This window comes from Artemia sp. Qi Xiang Cuo, chromosome 12 (genome assembly GCF_049724085.1).
Source record: "Artemia sp. Qi Xiang Cuo chromosome 12, ASM4972408v1, whole genome shotgun sequence".
In the NCBI taxonomy this organism is placed as follows: Eukaryota; Metazoa; Arthropoda; class Branchiopoda; order Anostraca; family Artemiidae; genus Artemia; species Artemia sp. Qi Xiang Cuo.
In genome coordinates, this window is record NC_142805.1 from 40,997,291 (window position 1) to 41,021,947 (window position 24,657).

At 36.6% G+C, this 24,657-nt stretch overlaps 2 protein-coding genes across 2 annotated transcripts; both read right to left on the bottom strand.

Annotated features, from left to right (window-relative positions):
* Positions 1–7,396: 7,396 nt before the first annotated feature.
* LOC148946117 (isocitrate dehydrogenase [NAD] subunit gamma, mitochondrial-like) lies at positions 7,397–12,114 on the bottom strand. The gene is made up of 3 exons (XM_089097612.1): positions 12,102–12,114; positions 10,114–10,304; positions 7,397–7,536 (listed from the first exon to the last, which is right to left on the bottom strand). The coding sequence occupies exons 1-3, from the start codon at positions 12,112–12,114 to the stop codon at positions 7,399–7,401; spliced, it is 342 nt and encodes a 113-aa protein (XP_088953738.1). The 3' UTR covers positions 7,397–7,398.
* An 11,386-nt stretch (positions 12,115–23,500) lies between these two features.
* On the bottom strand, positions 23,501–23,989 carry LOC148946118 (uncharacterized). Its single transcript, XM_089097613.1, has one exon. The coding sequence runs from the start codon at positions 23,987–23,989 to the stop codon at positions 23,501–23,503; it is 489 nt and encodes a 162-aa protein (XP_088953739.1).
* Positions 23,990–24,657: the final 668 nt, after the last annotated feature.

Sequence of the window (24,657 nt, forward strand, 5' to 3'; positions counted from 1 at the left end):
TAGGGTGGTCCTTATTTTTTCACTTCAGAATTATAAACCTCCCACCGTGCCATTTTTGTCTACATCAAAAGTTAACAACATGGGCAAAATTTTTCCAAATTGGTCAATATTTAGGGTATGCTCAATTCAAGTGAAGTTTAGCATATAATTACTATACTTCTGCTTGAAGAATGTTTAACGTAATTTTGGATGCACTTAGGAAATTCATTCAACAAAAAAATTCAATGAGGACACATTAGATATAATCAATACTAAACTAATCCAATCTTTAGTTTGTTAAAACAATCATGATGACTGGTTAAAATATGTCACTGGCATAGCAAATATCAAACGTATCTTTTAGTAATTGATAAAAATTATACACTACAAAGTCATGCTGGGCCTGGGCTGTCAGAGGCTGTTGCTTGCCCTTGAAGGATTGTTGACTTGTTAGAATCAGGAAAACGTTTGCGATGCTCTTTAAACGTTTGCGAGCAAATTGCATCTGGTCTTCATTTTTTGTTAGCAGCAAATTGTAGTCCTGCATAAGGGCAACTCTACGTTCGGCTGTTTCATTCACTACTCCTAGTTCTCTGACGATGTCTTCAGCCTTCACATAGGATTCATTATCCACCCAGGTCTCAGGATCTGTAGACAAGAAACTATCTGGAATGGAAAGGATATGGAAGAAGTTCCTTGTATTGTGTGTAACAAAGTCCTGTAGATTCTTGTTGGTGACTGTAGTTTTGTCCACAGTGATGCGCTTCGGTGGGCCCTCCGTTCCTTCATGGCAGAGTGTTTCGACCATTTCTCTTTTTTCAGTTGCATCAACACCCCTGTCAAGAAATGCCAGTCCTATCAGTTCTTTGCTAAGATACCACAGCTGCCCACACAGTTTCTTCAGTGCACCAGTTGCTGCTGGCGATCCACAAGTGAGGAAACTCTTCAGAAGTATGAAATCATTGGCTGGTGCTGCTGTAGTCAGAGGAAAAAGAAACCAAAATTTAACATAACTTCTTGCACCAAAAGCGCAGAGGTTGGCCAGACCATGATTTCACAATCTGTCAGCTTGAAGCCAGAATCTCTCAACATGTATATTTTCAATGCATAAATCAGTTGTGCCATGAAACAAGCACGATGAAGGGCTCCTGGTTTCCTGAACATCACACCACGAGCCGGACGGCCACCAATGAACAGCAGGGAAAGCTCGAGGAGCTCACGGTAGTCTTCAAGTTGGTGACAAATACCCAGCTGATCAGTCAGAAAGGTCTTCATATCCTCCAGGGCATCAACTAGAGCTGCAGCAATGACCAGAACCTCAACACCAGGCTTGTAATCAGCATATACAATGTTTGGCCAAAAGGCTTTGAACCGTTTGAACAGCTGGATGTCTGGGCCACTTGAAGGTCCTATTGTGATGCTGAATGCCTCTTCCAGCATTAATTCATGGGTGTGGTGTCTGTATGGAAGATGCAGAACACTTCTACCAAGATGCTGTTCAAACAGAGTACAGGCACCGTTCATTCGGCCGGTGTTGCTTGATGTTGTATCAAAGCTGAGAGCCTTGATGCTGTCTACAATGCCCCAGTCAGACACTGTGTCCATCATTGCATCTGCCATGGCTTTACCAGTACCTGAAGCCAGCTTTAGGATACGAAGCAGTTGTTCTGTTCCAGATTCAGAAACAATAATCGGCAGTCGGTCAACTTTTTCATCTCCAGTGAGGTCTTCCATAAGCTTTCCATCCCAGTGAAGAATCATTGGCTTCTGGGGATTGAAATCAGACTTCAACTGAGATGAAAGTATGACACGATGCTTCTGACGGTAACGTCTTATAGATGATCTGTTGATATTGAAATCTGGAACGTTGTGACCTGTTGCTTGTATTATTTGGGCAATTATATGAAATGCTTGCCTGTCACTTGTCTTTGTGCGGTCTAGGGATGACAGGAGTGCAGGAGTTAAAATGTTAGTTCTTCCACGTTTTCGTTTTGGTGTACATGGTTGTTCGGTGGCTTCCCTGCCGATTCTTTGTAATACTTCCATGTCTGCATCATCATTTCTAGAAGACGAATCAGAAGACTCCAACAAAACAGTTCGATCCAGATTTGCTATGTCAAGTTGCTGTTTCGTCTTCAAGTGAAACTGGCTTTTTTGTTTATTTTCCTGTACTTTCTCCTTTTTTGTAAGTGACATGTCAACCCCTGCCACAACCCCTCGCCTTCCTTTTTCCCGCTGGGCCAACAAGAATTGCTTGTCTTCCTCAATTTTGATGAGCTGTAACGCTTCCTGGTGAGCTACGTCAAAGAGATCATTGAAAGCCTCCTTGAATTCTTCCTCATCGGCTATCTGAGTTGCTGTCCTTCTTGCTTTGTTTTTCTTCAACCCTTCCCATTTCTGCACTAAAACTTCAAGATGGGCAACTGCATGATCACTCCAGCGCATGTGTATTCTGGCTTTCTCCAAGAACATTTGAACGTCCTTAATTACTGATACTGCTGCCTCCTGTTTAGTCTTGGCTACTTTCAGCTTTTTGGCATAGAGCCTGAGAACATCACCAATCGATGGTAATTTTGAACCATATAGATCTTCCAAAGCTGAACCAAGCAGGTACACTTCCTGTTTACTGCGTGTGGATGTGGAAATCACCATGACCGACTGTAAAACAAAACATTTAATGTGTACTTTAACAATTGTCCAATCTGTCAGAAAATTACATAGCAGACAACATTGAATCAAAAATAGTATTGTTCTAATAGCAAATTAATAACAAGTCAATTTCAAATATGAATTTATTATATCTGACAAATGACAAAATTTCAGTTATAACCACAAACATTAAATGTAAATTGATATATTCAGTAATTCACCTGATATTGTCTTATCAGCTTGGTATCCTATGTATTTATAATCAATCTTTATCTGAGAAAATAAAAACTAAACAATGCTAAAGATGTCTGCTGCAAGAATATTTAATCAAATGTAATAATAAACCATTGATTGATTCAGTAAGTAAATGTGGAAGTTAATTTTAAATAGTGACATAAACTTCTGTAGTTTCACACGAATATATCTGCTAAATTTGCAAGAAAATGCACAGACGCCTAATTGATTATTAATATATTACCCTGAATCCCTTCAGTTATCTCTTTATATAACACATAACACCTGTTTTGTGTTAGAATTCACAATAAATACACAATTAACTAATAAATATATGCCCTGAACCAATGATTTTCCTTATATACACCCGATTTCTATAACATTCGAGTATAATCAAAATTCGGGTGCCTTGAGCATACCCCAAACATGAAGTTATCCTAAAAATAAATGGCACTTTTTTTTTTCTATCATAGAAGAATAGTTTAGGATGGTGGGAGGCAGGAAAAACAAAAAATATTTTTTTGATATATACATAAGGACCACCCTAATGTATAGCAGTGCAATAAGTATAGGGTGTCTAAAAAAAGAGAGCCAAATTTGAATATACTATAAATTGAATTTATTTATTTGAAAGAAACCAACAAAACAAACCAGTCTCTTTAGTGGATGTTGAGTTAATACGCGAGACACAATATCAAGGATAAGACCCCCGAAGCTAGCCCTAAAAGGCCTCGTTCTGCAAATGGAATCAACCCTCACTCGCTCACATATTTCCACATCAACTTCGTCGAACTCGATGAATTTGAGTTCCAATAGATTAAAATCGTGACTTAGTTTACCCTCATAAGAAAAAGTCACATTTGCTTCTAGCTCCAACCTCGACACATGGCTTCTTCTGAAACACCCTGGTTGAACTGCAATCATACAAGGCCTTGTATTCTGAATGCTTATATAACCATAGTAGACCCTCTAAAAACCTCCACCCCCACCAACAGCTTATTAGCAATAAGATAGGCAGGTGCATCTTATTTGAATCAATCGTACAAGGATTCAAACGGTATGATTGGTGGACCAAAGTAAAGCCGGCTTTTCAAGTCCGGCGTTCTTTTTTAGATGCCCTTTAGTATAGCAGAAATCCCTCCCAAACTGTAGTAAACGCCAAGGTGGGAAACTAAGACGTGAAATACAACCGTTATAAAATATATACGGCACAGAACTGGCTGCTTCTCGGCCCGTTCCTACATTGTGACTCATTAACTGCTTTAACTCTATATATGAAAAACCACACTATATAAATTATAGGCAGTATGATCTTTCCCTATCTCACCCATTATAAAAACCCGGACCCAGCTACGAGTGCTCCAGAGAACGTATAAACATAAGCGACATTAGATCTTTTCACGGGTAAACAAGTCAGATTTCTCTTGAACGCGAAACTTGGCTTCAACTGAGGGCTGTGACGGGGTTGTCGTCATCAAAGACCTAATTTACAGAACTTAAAACTACGTTGAATAAAATGGCTATCTCAAAATTTTTGATTGGATGTGTTTGGGGAAAAGGAGGCCTGAGAGGCGGGTTAGTTGCCCTCCAATCACTTTCGACTATAAAAAGGGCACTAGCCCTTTGAATTTCCAATCGAATGAGCCTTTTTTGAAGGTTTTTTTAAGGAAAAAAATAAAATAAATAATACATTGTGCAAACATCATTCTTATATACCCTCAGGGCACAACTTAAAACCCTTGCCCCGAGAGTTGTGGGGGAGTGTCCTCCTCAAAAATATATTTTATATCTGTAAATCATCTACGCTGAACAAAATGCCTATCTCAAAATTTTTATTGGATGTGTTTGGGGGAATTATGGGCGTGGGGGATGCTAGTTGCCCTCCAATCACTTTCGACTATTAAAAAGGGCACTAGCCCTTTGAATTTCCAATCGAATGAGCCGTTTTTGAAGTTTCTACGACAACGCCTTCTAAAAAACCTTATATGCCCCAAGGGCATAACTTACAACCCTTGCCCTGAAGGCTGTGGGGGAGTGTCCTCCTCAAAAACATAATTTCTATCTGTAAATCAACTATGCTAAACAAAATGGCATTCTCAAAATTTTGATTGGATGTGTTCGGGAAATGGTCGGCGTGGAAGGGGTTTTTGTTGCCTTCCAATCACTTTCGACTAATAATATAGGGCACAAGCAACTCCAATTTCGAATTGAATGAGCCCTTTTCGAAGTTTCTACGACAAATTCTTCGATACGAAATGCCCTGCTCTAAAGGAGAAAAATAATAAATTATACATTGTGCCAACATCGTTCTTATATGCCCTCACGGCATAACTTAAAACCCTCGCCCCGAGGGTTGTGGGGGAGTCTCCTGCTCAAAACATATTTTCTATCTGGGAATCAACTACGCTGAACAAAATAGCTATCTTAATATTTTGATTGGATGTGTTTGGGAGAATAATGGGCGTGGAGGGGACTAGTTGCCCTCCAATCACTTTCGACTATTAAAAACGGCACTAGCCCTTTGAATTTCCAATCGAATGAGCCTTTTTTGAAGTTTCTACAACAACGCCTTTTATAAAAAACCGTATATGCCCCAGGGCATAAATTACAACCCTTGCCCTGAAGGCTGTGGGGGAGTTTCCTCCTCAAAAACATATTTTCTATCTGGAAATGAACTACGCCGAACAAAATGGCTATCTCAAAATTTTGATTTCATGTGTTTCGGGAAATGGTGGGCGTGAAAGGGGTGTTAGTTGCCTTCCAATAAGGACAAAAATAATAAATAATACACTGTGTCAACATCGTTCTAATATGCCCTCAGGGCATAACTTAAAACCCTTGGCCCGAGCGTTGTGGGGGAGTGTCTTCCTCAAAAACATATTTTCTATCTGGAAATCAACTACGCTGAACAAAATGGCTATCTCAAAATTTTGATTGGATGTGTTTAGGGAAATGATGGGCGTGGGGGGGGGGGGCAAGTTGGGCTCCAATCACTTTCGACTATTAAAAAGGGCACTAGCCACTCCAATTTCCAATCGAATGAACCCTTTTCGAAGTTTCTACGACAACTGTGCCCGGGTATGAAAAATAAAATAAAATAATACATTGTGCCAACATCGTTCTTTACTTAGGCAGCGCTATTGCGCCGCCTATGATTAACGAAAAAATTAACAAAGTAGCCAGCTTGTTTTCCTTTTTTTATGCTTGTACATTTGTATGCTTATGTTTAACACGTGGTCGCTGGTTTTCCTTCCTTTTTACGTTTTTAATGAAACTTTAAATTTTTTTATATAATTGTCAACGAGTTTTACTTCATTCTATTGTTCTGGGAACGAGGCGTAAAATATAATGATGGATGTGTGCCAATACATACATATATATATATATATATATATATATATATATATATATATATATATATATATATATATATATATATATAGTATATATATATATATGTATATATATATACATACAATATATATAAATATATATATATATATGTATATATATACATACAATATATATAAATATATATATATGTATATATATACATACAATATATATAAATATATATATATTTGTATAAATACTACCACTATACCAGGAGGCCGAGCTTCATGTAGTCGCTGGCCCTCGGCACGCGCCAGGTTTGTATATATGTGATTCTTGAATTACGAAAAAGGCTAAATTACCGTGTTATTCTTTAGTTTTATGTCATGCAGTGGCAAATAATCCATTTGAACTTAAAAATTCTGGCATAAATTCAATTCCCCCTTCCTCCCACCTTATTTTAATCGTAGATCTCGTTGTGCATCATTTTCATTCATCATTACCATAAACATTTTTTCCATGCCTTTAGCTTTAGCTGTTCGGATTCTTTCATCGTCTTGTATAATTTTGCGTAAAATCACAAATAAAAAAAAGACTTCTTTTCCAGTTTTTCTTCAATAACTATATCGTTGCTTTAATTACGTTATTATACAATTCAGTAGCAACTAGGCATGTTCCATTACAGATTCCCTCTGAAATATCTAAATTACATATATTGGTAAATCAGCCATTTTAATTGAATTAAGAAATTATGGCGTGAATTCAATTTCACCTTCCTGTTTTTCCTTCACGTAAACTTGATAAAATGACGGTTTTAAACAGTGATCTGTGAATGATTTATTCATTCTGTCGATTTAATGTTGCATTCTTTAGCCAGTTTTTTATAATGTTGTTTTTAAACTTAAATTTGGATGTTTTTGTCCAATTTTCGTTTTTTACCCCAAAATACGAATTCAGCCCTTCGAGGCTTGTGATGGTCATTTTTTTTAAAAGAAATATCCTGTCTCTCGAAAAAGAGGAAAGGGCACTAAAATAACGTTGCTTTGTGCCAATATTACATATTTTTGGAATGAGTACTTACATAATATTGGCGTTTTTTGCCAATATCTCATCTTGTCTCCCTAAAACGAGGAATGAATACTCAAATAATATTGGCTTTGTGCCAATATCTTATCTCGTCTTCCTAAAACGAGGAATGAATACTCACATAATATTAGCTTTGTGAACGGTTGTAACTTTCCTTCTTCCCTCTTTTTTGGCCAGTTCAAAAGCAAACCGAGCTACGCGTTCGGAATTCTTTCTCGTGATTACTTTTAAACTTTCAACGACGCCATGAACACTCTGTAAATAAAAATCAAATACGAAACCATTTCAAAAAACTTAAAAAAAAAAACCTAAACGAAAAACTTAAAAGTGGTAACACCAACAAATCTGAGGCCTGCTTTTAATCATCATATCGTTTGATTACCTTTATTTGGAATCAGGGGCATCAATTAGACAAGACATAAGGGGGTACAATTTAGGCCCCTCTAAGCCTTCATAGAAAAATTGAAAAAAATGCTACATTTTTCTGAATTGACGTCCCTGTTTGGAATGAAGTTCTTTGGAAAGGAAGGCAAGAGGGTTGATTACTGGATAGTAGAATTTCTTTAAGACGTAAATAGGCTACTATAATTGTCTAGTATTCTAGTATTTTAAATTCTAGTATTTTATCGAACAACCATAACAGATTTTTTTAGACCAGTTCAAAAGCAACCCGAGCTACACTTTCGGAATTCTTGGAATTATTTTTTCGTGATTACTTTAAAACTTTCACCGAAACCATGAACGCTCTGTAAATAAATTTCAAATCTAAAGACTTCAGAAAAAAAGCCATGAATCAACGAGAAATGAGTAGCCGTGGCGGTTCTGGCCTCGCTTGCACCCGAGGCAAAATCTTGATTAGCGCCCCCCTCCCTGTCTCCCTAAAACTTTGAAGCCAAATTTTAACAAAATCTTCATTTATTAACAAAATTTGAATAAAAGATATAACAATAAACATTAAAATAATGATGAAGATATGAGAAAAATGAAAATTTCAAATTCAATTTGCTTATACTTACTGCCAACTGCGCCATCTACTTTATTTCAATAACAATAAAATTTCAAAATTACAAAATGATTATAACCGTCAGATTATTTATTTGAAATTTTGCACCTCTAAAATTTCTACTTTCGGGGCAAGTTCCCCCTCTGCCCCCTGCCCTAAACCAACTCTGAGAAGTGGAAACACTGAACAATATCAAGCTTGTTTTTGATAACTACATCATTTCATTTCCCAAAACCTTATTTGGAACCAGGAGCACTAATTAGGAGGGGTACGGAGGATTGGGGGGAATTGCCCCTTTAGATTTTGGAATTTTTTTTGTATCTCATTTAAAAAAGTCTTGTCCCTCCAATATATTTTCGGGAATCGGCGCCCATATTCGGTATCAACTTTATTCTAAAGGAGGTTCATTAACGGATAGTACAATTTCTTCATGATACAAAATACTATTGTTCTTGGTTTGTTCTACCTATTTCTTTTCTAGTATTTTATTGATCATTTAAGCACAATTTTTTCTAAACCTTCAATGTAGCTTTGAGCAGTGTTTATATTTTTCTATGTATTGATTCATACTTCAAAATATCGAAACTGATATTTTGGGACAATTTTTTCCTATAATATAGCATTTCTTTTGGTTCACTTAAGCAGCCTATATTTAAGGGGTTACTCCAAGCAGGCGAAAGTTTAAGGAGGGTTAAGTATTTTGTTGCATTGCTTTTTTCTGTGTCTTCTTTGTTGTTCTTTTTTTTTTAATAGACCCCGTATATAAGTAAGTAAATTTCTATCTTGTCCCCCCTTCGCTGATTGATTTCAAGATATGAATGAAACGATTGTACCTTATATCAAAGATTTAATTTTAAAAAATACAATTAATTTACTGCTTTTTATTCGTACATGTTCTCTTTTCTCCTTTTTTATGCTTTTGTTGACCCTTTTATTTTTTTTACAGTGATGGCTTGTAAATGTATGTATGCATAAGTGCATATACAGGTTTTTTTTGACAATTTTGTCAAAATGGCAGTGCATTCGTTTGCTAATTTTATGTGTTTGATTGCCATAACCTTTTTTGTTGTTTTTATTTCGACTCCGAAATTCGAATTTGACCCAGCCAGGTTTGTCATTCTTCGAAATAATTCTTATCTTATCCCTTATTACCAAAGATCTAGAGACAAACCTCACATGTTTTTTATTCTTCAAATAAGCACAAAGAAATACAACAATCTAGAGTAGGAATTTCATGCTCACAAGGAAGAGAGAAGAGGTGACTCATTTAGATAAACTTCAACCTGTGTAAGGATTGCATGAATACACTTGAACTATTGTCTTTTTCTTTGTAATATTGCCAATTTTGAATTTATACCCCAATTCAAATAGGGTGATACCATGGGCGCCCATAAGCTGAATTTTAGGGGGGGGGGGGGTTACCTGAACTAATCGGCATATCCGGCGCTGTATAATAGAGATCTCAAAACAAAAATATAAGGCAGCGTCATTCAGCCCGGGGTGTTGGCACTCCCTGCTCCCGTCTTATAAGCGCCCATGGGTATTACTAGCCTAAGTCAAACGACAAGCTTTTGTGGGAGCCAGAGATTTTTTAAGCCCCTTCCCCAAGCAAAAACTGGAAATCCCTTACCCCCTCCCCTCCCCTCAAAAAAAAGAAAAAAAAGCTAAATTTAAAATTCCACGCGATTTTAATCAAGCCTACTGACCAAATAACGAGAAACGCTCACTTGGCGTTTTGCGCTCATGCCAAGGAGATTGGATAATCTATCATCTGGAATATGACATTTACGAACATAAGTTAATCTTCAAGCTTTAACCATGAAACTTACTTCATGTTCCAGCATAGCGTATTCTCCTTCCATGTTTTGTCTAACAATCATAATATCTACATCTTCATTCCTTGTATGAATTCCCGGAAAGGATTTACAATGCATCACATAAGCGTAGAGATCTAATTCATTTCTTAGCTTAACATTCCTAGATATCACGCCAGGTCGATTTTCACGAGTTTCAATATTACCTGGAAAAAAGTATATAGAAGTAAATTAAAAAAAAGGAAGTGAGGGATAGTTTTCTTTTAGTGCTCAACATAAAATCATATACATATTCTAAAATCGTGTTTCGAACTCCTGTGCAAATATATATGATACAGCAGAGCTGTCAGAGGGTAAATATTTGACTAAACTTGCTCTCTCAGCTGTCAGGCCAAATTCTATTGGAGGAAGTAGTAGGGATGGCAAGAAAAAACATAGCAAATAGATTGGGATACTAACAAACGAAACTCAGAGAGGAGAGAAAGTAACAAAATGAAAAATAAAATCAAAAATGGTGAAAAAACGAGGATTTTGTCAGCCAGCGAACCATGAAGATGACAAAATATAATCAAATATTACGAAATGGACCTCCGCCACGTGGTCCTCATTAAAAAACAAAAAAAAAAAAAAAAAAACGAAAATCTAACCTTTCGAAGCTTAATTTAAAAACACAGAACAGACACTGAAAAAAAAACCAGGCAGGAAACAATTAAAATAAATTTACCAAGATGATTGTGCAAGGATCTTTCGTCTTGCAATAATTTTAGCTGGTCTACAATTTCGGTTTTCATTAGATATGCAAATAGGTTCTTTTAAGTTTTTTCGGGTGAAAATATTGATTGAGTCCTTCAAGATTAAATTGTCGTAAATTGGGCTTAATGAAATATCTCTAGTATCTCTATTTATTAGTAAATTTTGGTTCATGTATTTTTTAATCTCAATTACCTCTTTAAAAGTTTGTGGTACGCCATTTACAGTTGATATTAAGGTTGCCTCGTTGCATTCTTGATTATAGGCCATCTTTGTCACTTTCAACTCAATCAAAGGAAGAAATTAAAATCCTCCGAAATTTAAAAAAAGACAAAAACACAGTAATTACGAAAGCGGACAAGGGAAACACAGTTGTAATCATGAATTCTGCAGATTATGAATTAAAAGTTAACACCCTTTTAATGGATAAAAATATTTACAAAGAAATAAATTTTGATCCCACGGACAAATACACACAGAAGTTGAGAAATGAATTAGGAATTTTGAAAGATACTAGACTAATTACCCCTCAAATGTACAGAAAATTTTATCCCAAAGGTTGTTCAGCCCCTAAGTTTTATGGTCTGCCTAAAATCCATAAGAAAGATATTCCGTTACGTCCAATTGTAGCATGTTATAGTTCTCCAGCTTCGGGTATAGGAAGTTTCTTAGCAACCATTTTTAAGCCTCTTTTAAGCACACAGAATTCCTATATAAAAAATTCCATAGATCATATTGAGAAGATAAAAAATCAAAGTACAACAGAAAATACCGTTTTATCTAGGTTTGATGAAGTTTCTATGCGGACTTAATGCAATGTCCACAAATGAGAGCAGGACTTAAAGATAAACTTCTAGTTATCGTAAGCTAGGTTGGATGAAAAATTACTGTATATTGATACTATAATGCAACCTGTCCGTATCATCAAAAAGCTTTACTCTTATTTTAAATTAAGACACTATCGTTATAGTCTTATAATTTGATTATAACTGGGCACTGTCGGTTCTCCTTAGCTGACCCGTTTTTAATTGGATTTCATAGAACAGTCTGTTTTGAATAGTTTCCACTTAAAACACTCAATCTGGTTTCGTTTTGTTGATGATATCCTTTCTGTTTGGGAACATGGACAAGACTCTCTAAGAGATTTTTTGGCACATTTGAACTCTTTTGATTCGAATCTCCGGTTCACAATGGGCCGCATTGCCATTAGTAGATGATTCAGCAAGCACTTGATGATCTGGGTTAGATGTTACTCGCAACAACCATTGTTAAGACCTATTATTAAAGGTCTAATAAATTTGTTGTCTTCTGTCCTTAGGGTTATTTTAACTAAGATGGTTGAATTTCACACTTTCTCATCTGTAACATCTTTGAAGTACCAAGAACTGTGAAAATGAAGCCTGATTAAGTGACTTGATTAATAGGAAAATGACACAACCATGTTTATCTTTTTAAAAAAACAGGAACAAAAAATCAGAAACAGAATTGAAAATGAAAAAGACCTTCATGTGCAGTTATGCAGAGTTACTTGTCGCAGAATTATTTTAATTGAAAATTAAAATAAAAGAAACAAGGGTGAGAAATAAGCAAAAAATAAGCCAAAAATATAAGGTACCAAATGCTAAAAAATGTTTAGCTTTTCTTTGAAAGTGTAGTTGTCTCTAATATTTAAAATTTTACTGACGAATACTTTTTAAAACTCAAGTTGTCATTTACAAAGCTCAACCTGATAACACTTACAAGAATATGATACTGCCTGAAAAACTTCGTATTTGTGCAAAATATCGTAGCAACGGTTTTTAGATGTTAATAAATCGAAGATGGGCCTTGGGGGCAAAAATGTGTTTATTTTGGTGTCATTGGTGCTTTTAACCTTTGATTAATCAAATAACTTTTTCCACAAAATAAGTTTTTCAAAGAAAATTAAAGAACTCCATTAAACAAAAAATGAGCAAAAATAAAATCAAATAATCTACCAAACGTGAAACTACCACAAATCAGCATCAATAAATAAATGAAACCCAAAACGAACAGAAATTACAACTATTAACCGGGTCAAACACAAAAGGAGCAGAAACTAACATAAGTTGGGTGCAAAACCCCTATGTCTTCTCAAGGCCAGAACAAAATTTGCACTTTACTGAAAAAATATAAATGTTTTTACTTTTATAACTTTAATAAATCAAATTATATTATCATTTTGATTACTAAATATCAGTATATGTATATTAAAATGACAATGCACATTCATTTGTATTTTTTCAGCAAAGGGCAAATTTTTAGTTACACTTATAGTTACAGTTATAGTTTAATAATTTTTAGTTAAGTTTTTAGTTACACTTATAGTTTAGTTTAATTTCAGTTAAGAGTTTTAGTTTAGAGTTATAGTTTAGTTTTTTTTTAGTTAAGAGCTTCAGATTAGAGTTTTAGCCTAGAGTCTTAGCTTAGAGTTTTTTTAGTTAAAATAATAGTTTAGTCTATTTTCAGTTAATAGTTGTAGTTTAGAGTTATAGTCTAGTTTTAGTTAAGAGCTTTAGCTTAGAGTTTTAGACTAGACTCTTAGGTTAGAGTTTTTAGTAGAGAGTTGTTCAATGGCTCATTTTAAAGGAAATTTATAATAAAGATCGAACACTTCCCTATACTAACTTGCATAGGCAACTTCACTATAGTGAAGATTACAGTATTTATATTATACATCATTATAAATTATAAAAGGTTCGAATGTTCGAAGATTATAGAGTTAAAAATTTTCCCACACCGGGAATCGAACCCGGTCCTCCTAAGTGAAAGTTAACTATCCTAACCACTAGACCAAATGGGACCATAAAGAAGTATGATTTTAGAACCATATGCATATTATTATTTCACCATACCAATTATAATAAGGCCAAAACAAAATCAAAAATGCAATTTTTTGCACCAATCCCTGACACAGAGTGCTACAAACATCTATTTTTTTTTCTTTTTTCTTCTTTTCCAGAGATAGCTTAGCACTGGAACATCATAGAGAGTTGTTCAATGGTTTATTTTAAATGAAATTATTTGGGTTAAAAATCTATAATTCCTAAAATAAATTATTTCTAAAAGCGAATAAATTTTTCCACCAAAAACTGCATTTTTGATGTCTTTTCACACTGCAGTCTTTCAAACATACAGTAAAGAACGATCTCTCTCCCATACTTACTGATTTATGGTGGTTACAATAAGGACCAAAGTCTGTCTGACTTTGGTCCGAAAAAAAGATGTCTTTGGTATATATTACGTCATACGAGGTTACAATAAAAGACGATCATTGGAATAACAAACAATTGCATACATTGGAATTAGCTAGCTACTTGATTGTTTGAGACTCGTCTCTTACTATTTCAAAGAAGAAAAAGCCATAGGCTTTTTCCTGTGTGTAATCAGTTTATTATCATAGGCAGCGCGCTTTATTTTACAGTAGATCCGGGTTGCAGAGGTAGCTAGAAACCTAGTAAGAGACGATCACGTCCAATGTTAATCCGGGTTGCAGCGGTAGCTAGCAACCTAGTAAGAGACGATCACGTCCAATGTTAAGTTACATAAAGGTTCGATCATCGAATTTAAGCTGAAACTAAGTAAAGGACAATTATGCCTCCATATATTCACAGTGATTTTACATTAAAGAACAAACTTTAGTCCATAGTACACTAAGGAACGAACTGTAACCTATTGTAACTGAAGTATTAAATCAAACTTTATAGAGAAGCAACAATTAAGCAAGCTAGACAAAATAGCAAAGAACGCTATGATAATGATGAAGACTACAGAGAGGCAACAATTGAGCAGGCTAGACAAAAGATCAAGCAGCGTTATCACAATGATATTTTTCCGGGTTGCAGCGGTAGCTAGGAACCTAATAAGAGACGATCACGTCCAATGTTTGCCTCGACTTCAAATTGACAATCCGGGTTGCAGCGGTAGCTAGCAACCTAGTAAGAGTCACGTCCAATGTTATCCGGGTTGCAGCGGTAGCTAGCAACCTAGTAAGAGACGATCACCTCCAATGTTAAGAAATATAAAACCCCCCAACTCCTAAAAAAAGAGTCAGATCAAAACAAAAAGTACACCATTAGAACCGCCTTGTCCGAATCCTCTATAAAGGAAACTTACCGCCCTTTGGCTTGAATAACAAAGAAAATATATTGGCTTGAAAATCAAGAAAATAGACTTTTACCACGTTATTCTCCACAAACGGGATATTTTTTTCTTTCCGCTTGATTTTTCTCCTCAGCTAGCTTGGCACTGGAAAATCATAGAGAGCTGTATAATAACTCATTTTAAAGGAAATTGCAACATCTAGTCACGTTTGTATTTAAAAATAAAATACTTTTTAAAGTAGAATCAATTTTGCCAAAAAAATTGCATTTTTGATGTATTTTCATACTGCAGTTTTTTCAAAGATATTTGAATTTTGAAGAAATAAAACAGTTCATGGTAATGAACTCTATAGTAATAATAGCTACTTGTCTCAATAGTAACCGAAACTCCTGGAACCAAAATTTTCTTTTTGGCTTAATCGCTAAAATTATTATGTAAACTGCAAAAATATTTATGATGCCTAATCAGTAATAGTAATTTTTTAATTTAAACAACAAAAATACATGAAAATTCTAAAATTAGTTTTGCTTTTTGTCTCCTGGAAGAAAAATTTTTTTCTTCAAAAAAAATTTTTTGAATTTTTTTTCCAAAAAACTCCAATTTCCAATTGAATGAGATTGGAAATTGGAGTGGCTTGTGCCCTTTTCAATAGCCGAAAGTGATTGGAAGGCCACTAACACCCCTTCCATGCCAACCATTTCCCGAAACACATTCAATCAAAATTTTGAGATAACCGTTTTGTTCAACGTTGTTTTAATTTCTGGAAATTTGGTCTTTGGGGATAACAACCCGTCCCCCAACAGCCCTCAAGGCAAGGGTTTTAAGTTTTGCCCTTGAATGTAAGGTTTTTATAGAACGCATTGTCGTAGAAACTTCAAAAAGGGCTCATTCGATTGGAAATTGAAATCGCTAGTGCCTTTTTTAATAGTCAAAAGTGATTGGAAGGCAACAAAACCCCTTCCACGCCAATCATTTCCCCAAACACATCCAATAAAATTTTAAGATGGCCATTTTGTTCCACGCAGTTTAAAGTTCAGGAAATCATACCTTTGAACAGGACACTCCCCCCACAGTCTTCAGGGCAAGGGTTATAATTTATGCCCTGGGGGCATATAAGGTTTTTATTGAAATCTTTGTTGTCTAAACTTGAAAAAGGGCTCATTCGATTGGAAATTGAAAGGGCTAGTGCCTTTTTTAATAGTCGAAAGTGATTTGAGGGCAACTAGCCCCCCTCTGATGCCTCCCATTTCCCCAAACACATCCAATCAAAATTTTTAGAGAACAATTTTATTCAAGGAAGTTGAAAGTTATGTAAATTAGATCTTTAAGGATGACAACCCCTCCCCCCCCCACAGCCCTCAAGGAAGGGGTTGTAAGTTATGCCCTGGGGGCATATAAGGTTTATCTAGAAAGTTGTTGTAGAAATTTCAAAAAGGGCTCATTAGATTGGAAATTGAAAGTGCCCTTCTTAATAGTCGAAAGTGAGTAGAGTATTTAAATCCCCCTCTCACGCCCACCATTTCCCCAAAAACATTCAATCAAAGTTTAGAGATAGCCATTTTGTTAAACGTAATTGAAATTTCTGGAAATTATGTATTTAAGGATGACAAACCCCCCATAGCCCCCAGGGCAGAGGTTGTAAGTTATGCCCTGGGGGCATATAAGGTTTTTATAGATAGAGTTGTCGTAAAAACTTCAAAAGGGGCTCATTCAATTGAATATTGAGATGGCTACTGCCCTTTTTAATAGTCAACAGTGATTGTAGGGTAACTACCCCCCCCTCTCCCGCCCACCATTCTTCCAAACATATCCAATCAAAATTTTCAGATAGCCATTTTGTTCAACGTAGTAGAAAGTTCTGGAAATCAGGTCTTTGAGAATGACAACCCCCCTAGCCCTCAGAGCAAGGGTTTTAAGTTATGTCCTGGGGGCATGTGAGGTTTTTATTGAAAGCGTTGTCGTAGAAACTTCAAAAGGGCACATTTGATTGGAAATTGAAAGTGCCTATATTAATAGTTGACAGTGATTGGAGAGCGACTAACGCCTTTCTCACGCCCACCATTTCACCAAACACATCCAATGAAAATTTTGAGATAGCCATTTTGTTTAACGTAGTTGAAAGTTCTGGAAATTAGGTCCTAGAGGATGATAACCGCCTTAACAGCCCTTAGGGTAAGGGTTGATGTTTTGTGCCCTGGGGGCATATAGGGTGCTTATAGAAAGCGTTGTCGTAGAAACTCAAAAAGGGTTCATTCGATTGAAAATAGAAAGGGCTGATGCCCTTTTTAATATTCGAAAGTGATTGGAGGGCAACTAATTCCCCTCCCAGGCCACCCTTCCATTTACCCATTATGTTTAAAAACTAAATGTTGCCGTAAGATAAATCAAAATGCACTGTGTTAATCCTAATTCCCAATAAGGCATCTCAGCAGTATCCCAGGAACGACTGAGGGTATTATGTTCAAACTTTTGCGGCTACTTCTGCTTTTAAAATTTAACCAAATCAAAATAGCGTAAGTGGATTCAAGCTATCAGAGAAAGTAAACATATTTTTTTAGCGAATGGTATCAAAATTTTCTATTTCAGGTCAACTAGAGGAGGTATGAAACTAAATTAGATTCTAAAAAGGGTGTATGTTGTTAAAAATTGCTGAAAATTTTTCTCCAGCATACAAATAGCAGGCCAAACTATAAAGTCTTAAAAAAACGAAACGACTTAAAAGTATTTTTTTTCCCTGAAAAGATTATGTAAATATAAAACGAACAGAAATTAAATAAAAATTCTTTTTCCACAAAATAAGTTTTTCAAAGAAAAGTAAAGAACTCCATTAAACAAAAAATGGGCAAAAATAAAATCAAATAATCAACCAAGCGTGAAACTACCACAAATCAACATCGAAAAATAAATGAAACCCAAAACGAATACAAATTACAATAAATAACCGAGTCAAACTCAAAACGAGCAGAAATTAACATAAGTTGGGCTAAAAAACCCGTATGCCTTCCCAAGGCCAGAACATAATTTGCACTTTATTGAAAAAAATTCAAATGAATATGCATTGTCAGTTTAATATACGTATACTGATATTTAATAGTCAAAATGTTAGTATTATTTGATTTATTAAAGTTATAAAATTATAAACATTATATATATATTTTTATGCCCTGGGGGCATATAAGGTGTTTATAGAAAGCGTTGTTGTAGAAACTCAAAAAGGACTCAATCGATTGGAAATTGAAAGGGCTAGTGCCCTGTTTAATAGTCGAAAATGATTGGAAGGCTTGACAGTTCTAGTGGTCGTAGAGGAATCCAATTGGTGATTGGTGCGACAGTTCACCCTAGCGGCATTATTTTTAAATCTCTGGAGTGGTGCCAGAAGAGTTTTAGGAACTCCTATAAAGCGGACATCTACATTCAGCTAGAGGCCTAATGCATGACAGAGGGATAACTGAACCTTGTATTCTCCTAAGGTTTTATATTGGTGAAAATTTAACATGCGTATTCTTATTCAGATATTTCAAATATTTGTTATATAAATATATATATATATATATATATATATATATATATATATATATATATATATATATATATATATATATATATATATATATATATATATATATATATATATATATATATATATATATATATATATATATATATATATATATATATATATATATATATCATTTACTTAGGCAAAGAACGATGTTGGCACAATGTATTATTTTTTTTCCATACCAGGGCACTTCGTATCGAAGGAGCTGTAGTAAAAAATTCGAAAAGGGCTCATTCGATTGGAAATTGGAATGACTAGTGCCCTTTTTAATAGTCGAAATTGATTGGAAGGCAACTTGCACCCCTTCCATGCCCACCATTTCCGCGAACACATCCAATCAAAATTTCGAGATAGCCATTTTGTTCAGCGTAGTTGATTTCCAGATAGAAATTATGTTTTGAAGAGGACACTCCGCCACAGCCGTCAGGGCAAGGGTTGTAAGTTACGCCCTGGGGGCAAGTAAGGGTTTTATAGAAAGCTTTGTCGTAGAAACTTCAAAAAGGGCTTTTTCGATTGGAAATTGAAATAGCTATTACCCTTTATAATAGTAGAAAGTGATTGGAGAGCAACTAACACTCCTTCCGCGCCCGTCATTTCCCCAAACACATCCAGTAAAAATTTTGAGATAGCCATCTTGGGCGACGCAGTTGAAAGGTCCGGAAATTATATCTTTGAGCTGGACACTCCCCCACAGTCTTCAGGGTAAGGGTTGTAAGTTATACCCTGGGGGCATATAAGGTTTTTATAGAAAGTGTTGTCGTAAAAACTTCAAAGGGGGCACATTTAATTGGAAATTCAAGGGGTAAGTGTCCTTTTTAAAATTCGACAGTAATTGGAGGGCAAGTAACCCCTCTCTTACGCCCATCATTTCCCCAAACACATGCAATCAAAATTTTGAAATATCCATTTGGTTCAATGTAGTTAAAAGTTCTGGAAATTAGGTCTTTGAGGATAATAACCCACTCAGAGCCCTCAGAGCAAGGATTGTAAGTTATGCCCCGGGTGCATATAAGGTTTTTATAAAAAGCGTTTTTGTAGAGACTTCAAAAAGGGCTCATTCGATTGGAATTTGAAAGGGCTAATACCCTTTTTAATAGTCGACAGTGATTTGAGAGCAACTAACCCCCCTCTCACGCCGACCATTTCCCCAAACACATTCAATCAAAATTTTGAGATAGCCATTTTGTTCAACGTAATTCAAAGTTCTGAAAATTATGTCCTTGAGCATGACAAAACCAACAAACCCCTCGGAGCACGGGTTGTAATTAATGGTCTGGGGGTATATAAGGTTTTTATAGAAAGCGTTTTCGTAGAGACTTCAAAAAGGGCTCATTTGATTGGAAATTGAAAGGGATAGTGCCCTTTTTAATAGTCGAAGTGATTGGAGGGCAACTGACCCCCCTCTCAAGCTCACCATTTCCCCTAATACATCCTATCAAAATTTTGAGATAACCATTTTGTTCAACATAGATGAAAGTTCTAGACATTAGGTCATTGAGGATGACATTTCCCACAGAACCCTGAGTGCTACGGTTGTAAGTTATGCCCTGGGGGCAGCTACGGTTTTTTTTTATAGGATAAGTTGTCGTAGAACCGTAAAAAAATGCTCATTAAATTTGAAATTGAAAGGGCTTGTGAGCTTTTTAATAGTCTAGTCGAAACTGATTGGAGGGCAACTAACCGCCCTCTCAAGCCTACCATTTCTCCAAACACATCCAATCAAAATTTTGAGATAACCATTTTTTTTTTCAACGTAGTTGAAAGTTCTGGATAGTATGTCTTTGAGGATGAACCCCCCCCCCACACACACACACACACTCCCCAGGGCAAGGGCCTGTTATGTTATGTAAGTTATGCCCTGGGGGCATATAGGGTTTTTATAGAGCGTTGTAATAGAAACTTTGAAAACTTCGAAGCGCTAATGCCCTTTTTAACAGTCAAGAGTGATTGGAGGAGAACTAACTCCCCTCCCAAAACCACCATTTCCCCAAAAATATCCAATAAAAATTTTGAGATAGCCATTTTGTTCAACATAGTTGAAAAGTCCGAAAATTATGTCTTTGGGGATGACACTACCCCCACAGCCCTCAGTGCAAGGGTTGTAAGTTATGCTATGGGGGCATATAAGGTTTTATAGAAAGCGTTGTCGTAGAAACTTCAAAAAGGGCTCATTCGATTGGAAGTTGAAATCGCTAGTGCTCTATTTAATATTCAAAAGTGATGGTAGGGCAACTAACGCACCTCTGACGCCTACCATTTCTCCAACGTGGTTCAACATAGTTGAAAAGTCCGAAAATTATGTCTGGGGGGATGACACTACCCCCACAGCCCTCAGTGCAAGGGTTGTAAGTTATGCTATGGGGGCATATAAGGTTTTATAGAAAGCTTTGTCGTAGAAACTTCAAAAAGGGCTCATTCGATTGGACATTGAAATCGCTAGTGCCCTATTTAATAGTCAAAAGTGATGGTAGTGCAACTAACGCACCTCTGACGCCTACCATTTCCCCAAACACATCCCCTAAAAATTTTGAGATTGACATTTTGTTCAACTTAGTTGAAAGTTCTGGAAATTAGGTCTTTGCCAGCGTTGTCGTAGAAGCTTCAAAAAGGACTCACCCAATTGAGAATTGAGAGGGCTAGTGCCCTTATTTATAGTCAAAAGCGATCGGAGGAAGAATGCCCCCCCCCATACCCATCATTTCCCCAAACACTTTTAATCAACATTTTGATGTAGCAATTTTGTTGAACGTAGTTGAAGGGTCCGGAAATTATGTTTTTGAGTATGACAACCCCCCACAGTCCTCAGGGCTAAGGTTTTAAGGTATACCCTTGGGGCATATCATTTCATATACAAAGTGTTGTCGTAAAAACTTCAAAAAGGGCTCTTTGGATTGGAAATTGAGAGAGCTATCGCCCCTTTTAATTTTCAAAATTAATCAGTTTCAGAATCCCCCCCCCCATGCCCATCATTCACCCAAACGTTTCTGATCAAGATTTTGATATGGCCATTTTGTTCAACGTACTTGAAAGGTCTGGAAATTATGTCTTTGAGGATGACAACTCCCCCCCATAGCCCTCATGATAAGGGTCGTAAGTTGAAATATTCACTTTGTTCAATGTAGTTAAAAGTTCTGGAAATTAGGTCTTTGAGGATGATAACCCACTCAGAGCCCTCAGGGCAAGGGTTGTAAGTTATGCCCTGGGGGCTTATAAGGTTTTTATAGAGTGTCGTCATAGAAATTTCAAAAAGGGCTCATTTGATTGGAAATTGAAAGGGCAAGTGCCCTTTTTAATAGTCAAAAGTGATTGGAGAGCAACTTACCCCCTCTCACGCCCACCATTACCGCAAGCACATTCAATTACAATTTTGAGATAGCCATTTTGTTCAACGTAGTTCAAAGTTCTGAAAATTATGCCCTTGAGGATAACAAAACCCCCAAACCCCTCGGGGCAAGGGTTGTAAGTAATGGCCTGGGGGCATATAAGGTTTTTATAGAAAGCGTTTTCGTAGAGACTTCAAAAAGGGCTCATTCGATTGGAAATCGAGCCCTCAGGGCAAGGGTTGTAAGTTATGCCCTGGGGGCATATAAGGTTTTTATAGAGTGTCGTCATAGAAATTTCAAAAAGGGCTCATTTGATTGGAAATTGAAAGGGCAAGTGCCCTTTTTAATAGTTGAAAGTGATTGGAGAGCAACTTACCCCCTCTCACGCCCACCATTACCGCAAGCACATTCAATTACAATTTTGAGATAGCCATTTTGTTCAACGTAGTTCAAAGTTCTGAAAATTATGCCCTTGAGGATAACAAAACCCCCAAACCCCTCGGAGCAAGGGTTGTAAGTAATGGCCTGGGGGCATATCAGGTTTTTATAGAAAGCGTTTTCGTAGAGACTTCAAAAGGGCTCATTCGATTGGAAATCGAGCCCTCAGGGCAAGGGTTGTAAGTTATGCCCTGGGGGCATATAAGGTTTTTATAGAAAGTTTCGTCGTAGAAATCTCAAAAAGGGCTCATTCGATTGGAAATTGAGAGGACTAGTGCCTTTTCAGGGATTCTGCAATGCAGTAGGATCTTCCACAGACTTTGGCGGTCTACTGAGTCAAATGCCTTCTCAGATTTGATGAATATCATATAGATTTTGGAGCGCCACTCTCTGCTTTCTTCCGTCAGTAGCCGTAGAGTAAATATAAGGTCCGCACATGAACGATTCGGTCTGAATCCATGTTGCTCGTCGCGAAGGTGTCTATCGAGCTGCGAGCTGATTCTCTGCAGTAAAGTGTGCGTCAACAGTTTGCTAGGTATGGAAAGCATGCAGATTCCTTGCCAGTTGCCTGGGTGGGACGCGTTGCCTTTCATAAAGATCCTCACAAGAGTGCTGCGTTTCCAGTCCGAAGGTATTTTGGTGGTCGCCCAGATTACTGCGAACAGCACTGTCCAGAAATTGAGGCAGGTCATAACGATCGCTTTGATTATTTCCGCGGATATCCTGTCTCCGCCAGGCGACTTCCCATTTTTCAGCTTCTTTGATGCTGCTATAATTTCAGTGGATGACGGCAGATCCATGCTGATATCTAAGGAAAACAGTGTTGTTAATGGGATCTCTGGGGGATCGTCTGGTGGAGACTATTCAACAGCTTCTCGAAGTGGCTGGCCCAAACTTCGTTTATGTCAGACTTCTGTGTTATCAGGATGTCCGAGGGATTTTTTACAGGTCCATGTTGAATAGAGGATTTCTTCCCAATAATCTGATTAGTTATTTTATAGACGGTTCTTGAGTCCCCTCTCTTCGCTGTCCCTTCTGCCTGCGCTGCCTTCCGCTACAGCAGGTTTCTCTGGTCTTTTCTGACACTCTTCTTTACCTCTTTATCCGCGGCTCTGTATTCATCGTTTCTGAGGATCTGTCGGTCGGGGGTTTGTCTTTGGATAAGTGATGCTTTTACTTTTTTCCTTGTCTCTATGAGCTCCCATGTTTAGTCAGATAGCCACTGGTCCTTTGGGCGCTTGCGGTACCCAATGGTGGCTTTGGCGGCATCGTGAAAGCACAACTTTATGCTTTCCCAGTATTGATCGCTATCAGCATCATCTAGTAAAGACAAGGCTTCAAATCTATTCCGCATCTCTAGTTTGAAGGCTTGGTTAAATTCTCTCACCCTCAGTTTCTCCGAGTCAAAGACTGGGTTTAAGGGAGCCTTTTTTGCGTTTCTATTACTTTTAAATTTGAGGAGGATTTTTGCAGCAGTCAGATTATGATCTGATCCAATGTCAGCTCCTCTATGTTCCCTTATATCAAGTAGGCTTGATCTCCTCTTCCTGCTCCAAAGACAATGGTCAATCTGATTTCGGGTGTGGCCATCGGGAGATATCCAAGAATATGTGTGTAGATCCTGATTAGAAAATAGGGTACCTCCGATAACTAAGTCGTTAAGGAGCGCGAAGTCGATAAGTAGTTCTGACTTCATGCTGTGGCACGTCGTTTGCTACGGAATTGAGCTCTGTAAAATTCGTCTTTTGATTCGCCTGTGGCGTCATTGGTGGGCGCGTAGCATACTACTACTGACAGTTTCGCATACGCGCCAATAAAGCGGGATTTCAGGATTCTAGGTGACACCAGTTCCACAGTAGTAGAGCTTGGGATGTCTGTTTATAAATATCAGTATATGTATATTAAACTGGCAATGCATATTCATTTGTATTTTTTTCAGTAAAGTGCAAATTATGTTCTGGCGTTGGGAAGGCATAGGGGGTTTTCAGCCCTACTCATGTTAATTTCTCCAAAATTTGAGTTTGACTCGGTTAATTATTGTAATTTCTGTTCGTTTTGGATTTCATTTATTTATCGATGCTGATTTGTGGTAGTTTCACGCTTGGTAGATTATTTGATTTTATTTTTCTCATTTTTGGTTTAATGGAGTTCTTTACTTTTCTTTCAAAACCCATTTTGTGGAAAAAGTTTTTTTAATTAATTTCTGTTCGTTTTATATTGACATAGTCTTTTCATGGAAAAAGATAATAATAGTTTAAATCTTTTCGTTTTTTTAAGACTTTACAGTTTGGCCTGCTATTTGTAATCTGGAGAAAATTTTTCAGCAATTTTTAACAACATACACCCTTTTAAAAATCTGGACAC